Source organism: Artemia sp. Qi Xiang Cuo, chromosome 19, assembly GCF_049724085.1.
Source record: "Artemia sp. Qi Xiang Cuo chromosome 19, ASM4972408v1, whole genome shotgun sequence".
Lineage (NCBI taxonomy): Eukaryota > Metazoa > Arthropoda > Branchiopoda > Anostraca > Artemiidae > Artemia > Artemia sp. Qi Xiang Cuo.
Genome location: NC_142812.1, coordinates 9,576,305 through 9,589,879, shown reverse-complemented (window position 1 = coordinate 9,589,879; position 13,575 = coordinate 9,576,305). Strand labels below are relative to the sequence as shown.

Below are 13,575 nucleotides of genomic sequence, written 5' to 3'. Positions count from 1 at the left end.
GCTAAACCAGTTTGGTCTCTGAACGTTCCATTTAATGTTTATTTGCCTTGAATGTTTATATTCCACCTAAGCTGATATTTTTTCATGCGCTTAAGCTTGACAACTTTGTTAACTTATTATAGGCAAGTTTCAATGTCTGAATCAAGTATGCATGATGAAAACAACTGTGAAATGTATAATACTTGGTATGATTCCCTCTTTCTTTTTTGATTGTTGCTTTTGTCCATTGCTTAGAACAGTTTAGTCATCCCAGGGCGAAATGACATCATCTCATTTTTTAAAGCTCTTCTGCTAATTTTTTGTTTTGAAATGAATGATTTTCGATTTATTTTTATTTGTCTACCTTTATTTTTACTTTTTTTTACTTCCTTTTACTTAGTTGAACTATGCCCCTCCCCCCTCAAGTGTAAAATACAATGTTTTAATTTTGCGTTTTCAACTTAGTATGTTTTTAAAATTAGTTTATTCCTTTGGTTTGATTTTAATTTTTTCCTCAGAAGGTATTTTTTTCTTTTTTTTTTGTGCTATATCTCACTTACAAAATATATTCCCAGAAGTTACGCTTTCTTGATATAATGCCTTTTCAGCCTTGTAGGACTGACGTATGAAGTTAAAATGTAGGGGTAAAACTAGACAACCTCTCTCTCTGATTCCAGATTTGGGCCACGGGTCCAAAGTTACATGATACAGCGGCAAGAATCATGTTATGTCTCCAGTGACCACAGTGTAAACACTGCTCTGTTAAGTCAAGCTGGAATTTTTCATCCCCCCCCCTCCTCTGGTCCACTCCATAATTAGTTGATCACAATTTCAACAGTCTTCTTTAATTTGCTATATGTTATTGTTATGTAGATTTTATGTTTTTGCTTTGCAGCTCTGCATGCTATACATTTGAAGTTGTTTTATGTGTTTGCTAGTTATATAATGCTGATCTATGTATGACGTGCTTCAGGGATGTAGTCAGAATTTGATTTTAGGGGATGGGGCTTACAATGAAAACAATTTAGGCTTTTCACAATTTTTTTTTTTGGGGGGGGGGGGTGGGGGCGATGGATTTGAAACATTTGGCTATGCAACTGACTTGTTTTTTTTTCACATATTTTCTAATTTTTACAAGGATATTCAAGCAAGACTGGTCTACTAAAAAAATTATTCCAGAGATATATTTTATTTTTTTTGTAAGTTTTTGAAAGTTACCTCGCTTTGTCTTTTTTATGAATATACAATCTTTCCCATTGAAAAAACGACTGGAAACTAAATATAACATTATTGACAATCTTGAATTTATTAGCCTTTTTATTCAAAATACAGCTTGAATCGTTACTACAAAGCTACTCGAACTCTAATCATTCTTTTCGGGAGGTGGGGGGGGGCGAGCCCCAAAGAGAAGGATTTAAGTTTGAGTCGCTCTGTAGTGACGATTCAAGCTGACGAATTTCGCGAATACATCTATTCAGGAAGTGTGTATAAAAATCTAAACTTATATTTGGCACACTTAAATTCAACTGTTCTAACCTTAGTTAGGGGGGTCAATTAAAAATTTGCCAAAAAACTGATGGTTAATTTTAATTCGACGCATTAAACACATGACGATGCGTTATTTATAATAACAGTTGTTCGACTTAGTTTCTTCTACTATTACTCTGTTGAACCATGTTGTAGTTACAGAAAAAAATTGTTTCATTAAAGCGAATTTTTTGGCCTGATGTGATTTTATTTGCATCTTTTGTATCATCTTAAAAAAATTGAAACATTTTAATAATCCCAGACAATTCTGGCAAGATAAAGTATGTATACAGGGGGGAGAAGCAGCGGGGGGGGGGATCTTCAATTTTTCGTCTCTAAGTGTTTTCCCTTGTTATTTTCTTTTTTAAATTAAAATATTATTTTGAAAATCCCCACAAGATTTCATCTAGTATGTGGATAGACAGATATTCATTCAGCAGTAAAAACAAATACATTATCATATATCTTACATAAAGCTCTATGACCGAAAATACATAAAAAAAAACAAAAAAAAACAGCACACACACAACGGAAAATAACGAGCAGCAAGTTAGTGACTTAGCAGTTCATCCAACATAGCCAAAAGACATAGACGAAAAAAACAAAACAAAAAACGAATCGAAATTTTGATACGGCATAAAATAAATAAAACAAAAAAATACCTCATCAACATTTTTCAAATGCAGATGATACTATGGTTGCAAATCAATTTGTATGTTGTTAATACATCCCCTGTCTTACATTGATATGTGAGACATGGTATTTTGAACGTTGAAGTTGAGTGGAATACAGCAATGGGGTAGCATATCTGAATTTATGGGGACATTTGAGCATCAACTAATTTTGACATTTGAGTCGGGCAGATACCAGTTATTGAAGCAAGCTGAATCTTGGCCTTTGTAAAATATCATTGTGAATAATTATGATGATTTTGAATCACTCACTTACTTAATTTTGGTGCTTAAGTATATCCAAACTAACGAAAAATTATGACACTAGCTTGCTAATTTTGGCTTTGAAATTATTTATACGTTCAGGGGAGGATACATAAATAGTGTGTGGGGGGGGGGCACCGACGAAACTTTGGCTCCCATGTTAGTGTTTTTGCCCCTCCACCCCCGTAGTTGGTAGAACCTCTGATCTTTGCGGGAAGGACGTGTCCCTAAAACTACCCCCTGGATCCACCCATGGTAGCATTAGATGATACTAATTATTGAACGAAGCTGAATCTCATTGTGGATAATGTTATAAGAAAATCAGGATGGTAAACATTCAGGCATTGTCTAAGTCGTGAAAGCGCAGATATCAGTATCTACCATTAGCAAAAAACAGTGTTGCTCGTACAATAATAAATAAGTGATTGAATGGGTAAACTTTTTTCATTGGCTAGGTAAGTGAACGCAATTAGCTACATGGGGAAACAAACTACGTCAAATGACTGATTTTAGTCAGTGCTTTTTTGCACTAGCTCTTTCGGATCTGAGGAAATGGGGGTACGTGTAATTTTGTAAATGTCAAAGTAGTACAGGATTTATCTGGGGGGTGAATAAAGTATCATATTCTTATTTGAGAAAACCTAAATAAGAGCCCCTAATTTTTGTATCACCCATATCTCTGTTCAAATCAAAGTTCATATAATTATCCAGTAAGCTTATCGCAGATCATTTCTGGTCTTCGTTCTCGGTGCGAACAAAAAGCTCCTCCCACTTCTTTCTGCATTAGCGGGAATGCGGGTTAGTCTGTTTCCGATTGTTTCCAACAAAGTGCATTATTCGTAATAGCGGGTTTCCACTTGTTTCCGATTAGATCACAGTCTGACTTGTCTACCCATGAAAAGATCTGATGCCGCCTATGTTTCTATCTGCAAAAACGTTCTCCGGAGCACTCGCACCCCGGTCCGGGTTTTTATAATGGGTGAGATAGGGGATGATCATACTGGATAATTATATGAACTGTGGTTCAAATCTAGTCCCGAATTTTGTTATTTATATATCTCAAAACCCTCTGCAGTGATGAGCCCCACCTTAGTCCCCCGAAATTAAACTGGCTTAGTGAAAAAAAAATATTATGGTGCGGATGATCGTAAATGTGTTCCGCGAGGACTGAAATCATAATTTTGAGGTTTTTCTCCTCTTTTTGAGGGCATTAAATTGAAATGCAGAGCTAGTGTAAAAGAAGTATTGGTTTAAATTTGTAAAAATGTGGTTAAATGTGCCGTTGATATCTAATACACCCCTGTCCTAATCGTCAAACTTGGATGTACGAGTGTGTATTGTATAAACGCTATTTTCCTTGTCCGTTTATTTTTACCTTTTTAGGGATTTATCTGATGACTTGCAGTTCCGTGATGGTTCGCAGGAATGTTTCAGTTCATTAGAAAATTCCCAAAAAGCTCTAAAGGATAACAATTCAAGTGAAAGACAATTAGATAAAGTGAAGTAAGTTAGGTTTTTGTAATCTAAACTTTTAATTTTAGTATTTTTCTAAATATTTTTATTAAAAATATTTTAATTAATAATTAAATAATTTAATATTTTTTAGCATATTTAATATTTTTTTAACACATTTAACTTTTTTTACTTTTTAATTTAAACTTTTTTTGTCAAATCTCGTAAATACTGTATTACCTATAAGTTTTTGCTTACAAGCCATTGTATCTTTTGGAAACGTAGTGAATTGTGGAGGAGCTCCTCCCAGAGTTTGGAATCTTTACGTACAGGCTTGGTTGTATTCAGAATTTTTTTTTATATAAAACGCATGTACCCATTATAAAACTCAAAAGCGTAATTAGTGATGTTACTTATTTCATGGGGGATTTCATGGGGGATATATTAGTATATAATAGCCTACAGACTACATGCGTTTTGGTGAACTCCTTGCCTTTTCCTTCTTTGCCACCAGCTAACGTTTCCTAGGGCCTTTGAGGCAGGCAAAACCAGTTATTTAGGTCTGCTATCCAATAACCACCATTATTGTTAGAAGCGTGTTGACTGTTTACCAAGGTAGATGTAATATACAGTAGCGGAAAGTCCTATACTCTCCACTGAGAATTTTTGACCCACATCTAAAACCACACAAGCTTCATGACCCCGCCATCGCGCACGCATAATGAAGAATGTTCCTGATGGAACACCAAGTATTAACTGAAACTATGGCTCTGACGGTTTGGAAAACTTCCCAAATTGCGCGCAGTATGAAATTTAATGTTTGGAGAAACATTTCGCTACTGTCTAATACCTCTACTGTGCTGTATACCCGCAGTAGCAGTGCCTTTTCGTTGTTATCTAGCATTTAATCAGATACTAATCTGTAGTTTAAACCCAAATGTCCGCTCCCACTTGATGTAGCCTTATATGTGGTGCTATTATTATGGCATATAAGTAGTGTTTCATCTTTCATATTTTAAAAAGTCCTAAATGTTCATTTCCGAAATCCCTAAAAATTTACCCTATTTTTAAGGAGCTGAATTACTAACAATAGAGATCACTGTTCACATTCTAGATGAAGCATCGTTTCAATTGTTGTGTCAAAATGGCACAAAGTGCTGACGATTTCCTTAGTAATTCCTGTTGTGACTGAATTAGTATTCAGGAGTTTTGTTATCCATTGCTGTCCCTTTTACCCTAGTCACCGTAAAAAGTCGTTCAGTTTTACATTAAATTTGGATGTTCAAAAGTAATTTTAATTAACTTATGACCTTACCCAATCAAAAACAAATTTTGATCCAATATCTGGCGTGAAGTAAAATTCTTGTTGCATGTTTGGAAATCGCTGATGATTTTCAGAGAAATGGGGATGGAGGTAATGGGCGCAATGCACAGGAAAGTACTAAACTAGGAATACACATTCCTGAAATAATCTGGTACACTAAAATCACAAGTGCTTATAAGTTCTAAACATAAAATACACGAAGCTTATAAAATATATGAAGCATTTTAATGAGTGAGTGATAAAGTCTAAGATTTATGCACAAATATTCTTAGTTAACAATCCCAAACAAGTTTCTTTTGTAAAATAAAAACTTGGGAATTTTCCCTTAAAAAATTATTTTGTGAGTAGTATAATACATTACTTTCTAAAGTAGTTCACCTTCTACATTTGAGAGAATATCGAGGGGAAATTTGAACTAAATCAACACTCAATTCCATGCTGATTGTCACAAGGGGGTATCTCAGGAATGGATTAGGGTATTGAGTTGGAACTTGTTGTCAAAAAGACGTATCAGCAATACCCAAGGAACGGTTTATCGTGTTAAGATGAAAAGGAAAATTGTCATAAAAGACCCCTCTGGTATGATTACAATGCGGATGTTTCTTTTGGTTCCTTCTCATGCCACATTTATTTTTACCACAAAACATTTTTGTTTTCAACCTGTATGTTTTAATGTTTTTATTGTACTGAAAACGCTTTATCCCATCAGAGGTAGCAACCCTTAAAGTAGATACAGCTACAAAAGTGATGTGGCTCTGTTTCATTGTCTGAGGCGGTTGTGGAATTGCTACTAAAAACATCTCAGCTACTGCATAACTGGACATAAGGGTATGAAAAGGGTTGTAATTCATATGTATACCTGTACTGCCGTAGTTCCATAAGAAAACATATTTCAGTTCCCTAAGAAAAACATATTTCAATTAACTAGAATTCTGGTATCTACAGGTAAGTGCTATTTTTACGGGCCATACCGTCGCTGATAAGTCTAAAGATCTAACTTATGAGTTTTATAAGAATGGAGAACTATAGTTTTGAACTGTTCAGGGTTGAGGTCATTTTTTGATATTGAAGCAAAAAATAAATCTTGAAAATGATGACGTGGCTTCTGATTTTTAACGCTTTACTTGGGTATGTCGCGCATTGACATAAAACCGTGTCGGCTACTATTGGAGCTGCGGGTACATGAACGTTTTTGTCACGATCATTGATACCCTATCGTCTATGAAATACAAATTCTCTACCTCTACCAATGCGGCCAGTTTATAAAGACCTACTGCAGCTCTTATCATGGGTTGTGTACTTTCAAAACTTGTATGCCATATGTTGCACCCAATTCGTGGTGAAAATATGCCTTGTTTGGTGGACAGTGGGCAACCCTAGATCCTAATACATCGTAAAAAAGGACGATATTTCACGACATTGGCATAAACGTTCAAGCAGAGTAATTTATTGTTACTATAATGTGTCTACACATTTTCATATACATATTTCTGCATATTACACATATTCCATACGCATTACACATATATATGGACGTAGGGAGGGGTGCTGCCCCCCCCTCCCCCTTGACCTTCAAATTTACATTAGATATGGCTGAAAAAGCAGATGGTTTGGAAAAAGCAGTTGATAAAACTCCATCACACTATCGACTGCCCCCCCCCCCTCGCCAATATGCTGCCTACGCCCATGCACATATACTTCTTCACATTTCTAGATACATATTTCTATACTTACTACAATTCTGACATCATTTTATTAGTAACAATTTTTGACTTTGAGCTATTTTTGTAATGGGTTTCCCAAAGCATGAGTTTTGTTTTTCTGGGACCCAGAAGTAGGTGACGTTAGTTGTAATTGCGTGAAGTACCTTTCTTCAATGCAGGAGCGCAGCAACTGATTTCCAGGGAAATAAGCAACTGATTTCAGTTATAATATTTATGTGAATAGCACTGAATTGGACTTCAACAATCAATTATAGAAACAAACAATCAAGTCATCAAGTATAGCATAAGAAAGTGCAAAATAGTATGTTCTTTGAATTTGAGTTTTATTAGTAGGCATATCTGGGCGTGCGCACACCTTGACTGAAGGTAGCGATCGATATATTTATTGTAAATTTATAATTTAATTATAAAGTTTTCATTATATTTGCAATACAACGCTTTTCAGTAGCAGAACTCGGAAGATTTAGTTGTCTGGGAACATTTCCCCCCACCGACTATTGTTCGCAATTAAACTATTTGATATGCAATTCTCTTTGAAAATCAATAATTGTTTTCCCTTGAAAATCAAAATCTCGGTGTGGCAAAGGATTTGCCAGGGCAAAAGGAAGAGGCACTTAGAATTATGAACGATTATTATTCCTGAGATGAATATCAGACTCTGCTCTTGTTATCGCAATTGCATTCTGAAAACAATAAATTGTTTTATATAGAGGCTATGGATTCTTTTTTATAGGGTGTAAATTTTGTGATTACTAAGTAAGGGAACATGGAATTTTGTGTTTGGGGGAAGGAGGCCAAATGTTCTGCCTCCGGTTCGCATAAGAGTACACACTACATTTGTTTTCTTTTATGGCTGTAAATGGACTCCACTAATTTTACTTTGCAATCACCTTGCTAGACATGTTTGCAGGCTAACTTCAACTAATTTAAGAATATTATTTCAAGATATAATAACATTTTTCCCAGGAAAGGGATGAGAAAATATTGAGCTGTTCTGAAGCTGAATGGTTGCGAAATTTTATGTACAAATTTGTAAAAAACAAAGAAATAAAATCGAACAACAAAGATTTTTTTTTTAAGGCAATGGGACACTATCACCTAAAAGCTTCTGTATATTTCGATCGTTGACTCAAGACCCATCATAAGGGAAAAAACTGGTCATATACTTTTTTGTGTTTTTATTTCATCTTTCCGTTTTTCAAGAATTGGACTTGGCTTGATAGAAAAGGAAGGGAATAATATACCTGGATGAGATGCATAATTTCGGAAAATATAGTTTATAGGATAGGTACATGTTTTTAACCTTGAATTAAAATCAAGTAGTTGCGGACATCAAGCCATATGGTAATAGTAGAAAAAGCCAAGACAGATAGTCCGAGTGAATGAGATGGCAAATATGGCATAAACCTTTTTTAGGATTGTATAAAAATGATATCATTTCATTTGTTGATAGATAAGTCTATCTATCATCCTGTCCATACGTCATTCCTAAGGCAGAACTAAGGTAGATTGTCACAGAACTAAGTGATGAAAGATTGGATTGGGTTGACGCGTGACAGAGAAATGTCCACTGGACTTGTATGCAAAATCTGGGACTGAATTTGCTTGGACTCACAGGCGAACAAGTGAAAACTAAGCCTAATAGGCTTGGCTGCTTGTAATCTAAAGGCAGAAAACCCTCCCCTTAATTTAAATAAACTAAGGGGAGGGTTTTTTAAGAATCTAAGGAGGGTAATTAACTCCCTTCCCCCTCTAGATGGTATTGCTGGAGAATTTTTTGACTCAATTTCAAGGTTGTCAAATATGGAAGATGTGTTTCATTATTTACCAGTTCCCTAATATCCATATATGACTGACTTATGAAGACTCTCAAAAAGATAAAAAAAAAATACTTCGAAATTTATGGATTACCTCCAAACAATACATTTATCCAAACAATACCTCCAAACAATTACCTCCAAACAATACGGGAACTTAACATTTTTAAGAAGGATTAGTTCGAAAAAAGAAAACAAAAAAGACAAGTTATGTAATAAATGTAGGAATTTATAGAGTCACACATAGAAAATCAAGATTTCAGGACGGGAGAGGGTGGGTCCAAAGCCTCTCCCCCTGTGTAGATATTGAATTTCTGACATAACTAGTACTTGCAAAAGCGTTTTATCGTCTTTGAAGATATCGTCCCTGTCTTCATAAACGTCTTTGAAGACAGGGATTCTGGATAGTTGTGTTCAACTTTTACTCGACTTCTTATTTGTTTTTATTATTATTATCAAAAAGTTCGTTACCACGAACTGTTCGTAGTTCAAACAGTTCGTGGTAACGAACTGTAAGTTAGGAGGGAGTCGGCCCAATAGTAACCGACAGTCTAAAACCGGAATTTTGGTAACAATATATACATAAAAAAAATGGATTTTTTATGTTGATGCCACATATGTAAAAACCATTAAGTTTAATGTTACTCGTTCCAAGATACACGCCTGAGAAAATCAGCCCGGTTTTCGAAAAAAAGGGGAATATCCCAAAAAACTTAAGCGATCATAACGCAAATCACACCATCAGATTCAGCATATCAGAGAACTCAATTTTTAGAGTTTTCAAGCTCCTATCTACGGAAATGTGGAATTTTGTATTTTTTGCCATAAGAGAAATCACGGATGCATGTTTTTTTCCCCAAGGGTGATCGTATCAAACCATTGATCATAGAAGATTGGAAGAGGGCTCATTCAGACGGAAGTCAAAAGTTCTAGTGCTCTTTTTAAGTGACAAACAAATTTTGGAAGACAACTAACCCCCATCCCACGCCCCCTTTTTCCCAAAAACATCCGATAAAAATTCTGGGATTGTCATTTGGTTTCGCATAGTTGAAAGGTTCAATGGCCATATTTTTGGGGATAACATGACCCCTCTCCCACCAGTGTGTCTGGGGAAAGGGCTGTAAGTTATGCGATTTGCCCATTGCTCATACAGTGTTTGTTACATTATAGTCATGCTCGTGGATAAAATCAGAACTAAGCATGACTGAAGTATAAATAAAGTCCCCCCCCCCCTCTACGTACTTTGTTTAGTTGAGCCATGTTTACCCTTCAAGCGTAGTCTTTATTATTGAGTATTGATTTAAGGGTCAGTTTTTTTTTAATCAGAAAAGAGCACTGTCGTATTTAAGATTTTGTTTGATGGGGGGGGGGGGTCTTAAAAAGAGATTTGTCATTATCAAGGTTTATCTATGCAAAAATTTGTTTACATGTAAATGTAAACACGACAAAAAATTTTAGGCTGGGGGTCCACACCGGGTAATACAGTCATGGGAAAGAGGTAGAATAATTTATTCAATTAGACTTTCCGTTCATGAATACGTGCGTCATTGTGTTACATTTATTCTGTTTTGGATTTCATTCTAATTCTAAGCACGAGTTTAAAGTACTGGAAATTGCAAGTCTATAAAATCGATACAAGAAACAAGATCTATGCGCTTTGCTTTATGTCTAGAGGGTGATATTGTTCCCTGTGTCCAGTTAGCGATTTACAGGAGGTTAGAATTGTCACTGAGAGAAGATATCTCTTGAAATGAAAATTTTAATGTCTATTTTGCGTGATTGAAGTATGTAACTAGTTTTGTTTGTTTTTTACTTCTGGAAATTGTATGTAAAACTGACGGAGAGGGTAGCTAAGTTCAGTATAAAAAAACGAGTATCAAAAATTCAGTATAAAAAAGACCTAAAAACGATGAGTGTAATCTAGTTTTACTCAGAGGAATCTTAAAATTCAAAACCAAATAAATGTATCAGTTGTGTTTATGTTTTTATCTCTGTTTTTACATTTATTCCACATTGAGTCAGAGATGGAAGCTAACTTTTCCAAAAGGCCACAATAGGTATATTTGTGTTTATTTTTTTTTAAACATTCTTGTTCCTTGCATACTAGTCTAACCCTAATTATTTCGTAACCAATTAAAATAGATTAAAATACCGAAGGATTGGCATATTTTCAAAAAAAAAAAATATGTTGTATGCTTGTTCTGAATTCTTCTAGTTCTACTCAGAGTTGCCAGATGGGGCACATTTGCGCCATTTGGGTGCCTTTTGAGGCGGTTGTGCATTGAGTTTTTTTAAATTGGTGCAATTTTTTCTTGGGGGGGATATTGTTCATTCGTTGCATTTTCACTAGAAAAACGGCGCTTCCGGCGCATTTTCCCTTTTATTGCGGCACAATTTTAAATCAGACATCTGGCAACACTGATTCTACTGCGGAACATCCCATTCTTAGTGATTGTGATGCTAGTAGTTTTTGGTACTAAGAACCACTAGTCATAATGCAGCATTGTATAGTTAAGTTAAAATTCAATAAAATAAACAAGTTTTTTCAGCTGAAAGTGAGGAGCAACATTAAAGTGAAACGAACTGAATTTATTCCGTACATGGAGGGGCTACCCCTTTCTCAACACTCTTTACATTAAAGTCTTTTAAAATAATTCTTATTCAAATTCAACGTCCCTTGTGTGTCAGGAGTAGTCCTTAAAGGCTTGGGACACCAAGTCAAAACTTTTGCGTAAAGAGTGAGGAATTTAGAAAGGGGCAGCCGCTCTCATATACGGACTAATTTCTTTTTGTTTTAAGTTTTAATGTTGCTCCTTACTTTCAGTTGAACATTTTTTGTTATTTAATTTCTGAACGTTTTTCAAATGCCAGAAAGTCCTCCCCCCCCCGCTTAAAATCTCCCCTAAAAAAATTCCTCCCATAAACTTTCCTCTACGAACAATTATTCCCATGAAAAATCCTCCCGAAAAATTTTCGTATATTTCACAATAACAGATACTGTACGTGGAACAATGGGCAAATGGCATAGCTTCCAACCCTTTCCGCTGGGGATCTGAGGGCCATTTCATCCCCAGAGGGATAGTTATTGGACCCTTCCACTATGCTGAATCAAATGGATGTCTCAAAATTTTAATTGGGTGCCTTGGAGGAACTAAGGGGAGTGGGAGGGGACCAGTTCCCTCCAGTCGTTTAGGTCACTTAAGAAGGGCACTAGAACTTTTAATTTCTGTTTGAATGAGCTCCCTCCCGGTCTTCTGGGATCGTTGGTTCTGTATTATCACCCCAAAAAAAAAAAAAAAACACGCTTAATTGATCGTTCTTCTGGCAAAAAATGCAAAGTTTTGTAGATAGGAGCTTGAAACCTCTACATCATAAGTTTTGTAATATGCTGAATATGAGAGATGTGATTTTCATTCAGATTGATTGACTTTTTGGAAGTATTTCCACCTTTTTCGAAAATTAGGCAAATTTTATCAGGCTCGTGGCTTGTGATCCATAACATTGAACTTCATGAATTTTATATGTTTGGAATCAACATAAATTTTAATGTTGATTTTTATCAAAATTCTTTTTTTAGAGTGTTGGCTGCTATTGCGCCGAGTCGCTCCTTTTTTTCAGTTCGTCATCACGCATTGTTTGTTAGTACTCAAAGTTTATTAAATCTAACAACTTTAGGATGTAAAGCGGGATAGGATTGAATTAGAAAAGTATAGCCAGCATTACCGCCTTTTTCGAAGGGCTAGACGGCGCTGATCATTGATTCCACTTGAAACCAACTTACGTTTTCAGTCCTAGCAGTTTCCCATAGTTTTTGCTTGTATGCAAACATCCAACCATAATAATCCCCCCCGCCCCCTAGCCCTTGAGTGCTGAAAGAAGAGAAAAGAAGATTGAGTGCCCGAAAGAAGATAATCCATCGGTTTAAACAATTGAACCATAGTGAACCTAAAATATAGGCTAAAGGGCTGGGCACACGTAGCTGATTTCAGGATCAGCGCCGATTTTAAAGGAAATCGGCGTCGATTTGAGGCTGAAAATTTTTCAACAGATTTACAAAATCAGCGCTGATTTTCATCATGATCATCACCAAAAAATAGGGATACAATAAATAGTCAGTCAGAGGTATCTGTGGTGAAAGACCCGACTACTGAGCTTGAGAATTAAACTGAGAACTAAGCTAGGATTAATCAAGTAACTATTAATAGACTCCAGTTGACTATTTGTGTCCATGATTTTTTGTTTTGAAAATTTTGCGCGATAAATTTTTCTTTCAACCAAATTTTTCTTACCGCTATCGTTTGTCCACTGATGCTGAAATCAGTTCCCGAAATCAGCTACGTGTGCCTAGCCCTTAAGCCCAGAGGCGGTTTAGAAGAGAGACAGAGGGGGCACTTGCCAAGGGTGCAGAAATTTTAGCTGCGTAAAATTTCAAATAAATGATCTTGCGGTTATAATGATTTTGTTATTTTTGAAAATTATTTTTATTAAAATAAAGTAGAGGGCGCAGTTGGCAGTATAAGCAAATTTAATCCGAAATTTTCATTTTCCCTATATTTTGATCACGATTCCTTGATAATAGAAGTAAGAAGACTGAACTTGATTAATTTTAATTTTTTGTGATATTTTGATTTCAAATTTAGCTAATATATGGTTTTTTCTTTTAATTTGACCTACAAATTTTTGGGAGACGGGGAGGGGATGAGGCGCTAATCAAGATTTTGTGCCGATCGCAAGAGAGGCCAGAACCGCCAACGGCTAAGCCTCTGAGAATAATAAAAGGCTTGTTTTTCAAGCTGGCTATAATCGTAAGAAAAAGC

At 35.6% G+C, this 13,575-nt stretch overlaps 1 protein-coding gene across 1 annotated transcript in view; it reads left to right on the top strand.

The window, feature by feature from the left end:
* The window catches only part of LOC148940475 (uncharacterized), a 100,655-nt gene that overhangs the window by 7,605 nt on the left and 79,475 nt on the right, over nt 1-13,575 (top strand). Inside the window, exons 2-3 of the mRNA XM_089105499.1 lie at nt 123-185; nt 3,825-3,944. Of these exons, the coding sequence (XP_088961625.1) occupies nt 133-185; nt 3,825-3,944 (173 nt within the window). The 5' untranslated portion in view covers nt 123-132. The remainder of the gene's footprint in view (nt 1-122; nt 186-3,824; nt 3,945-13,575) is intronic.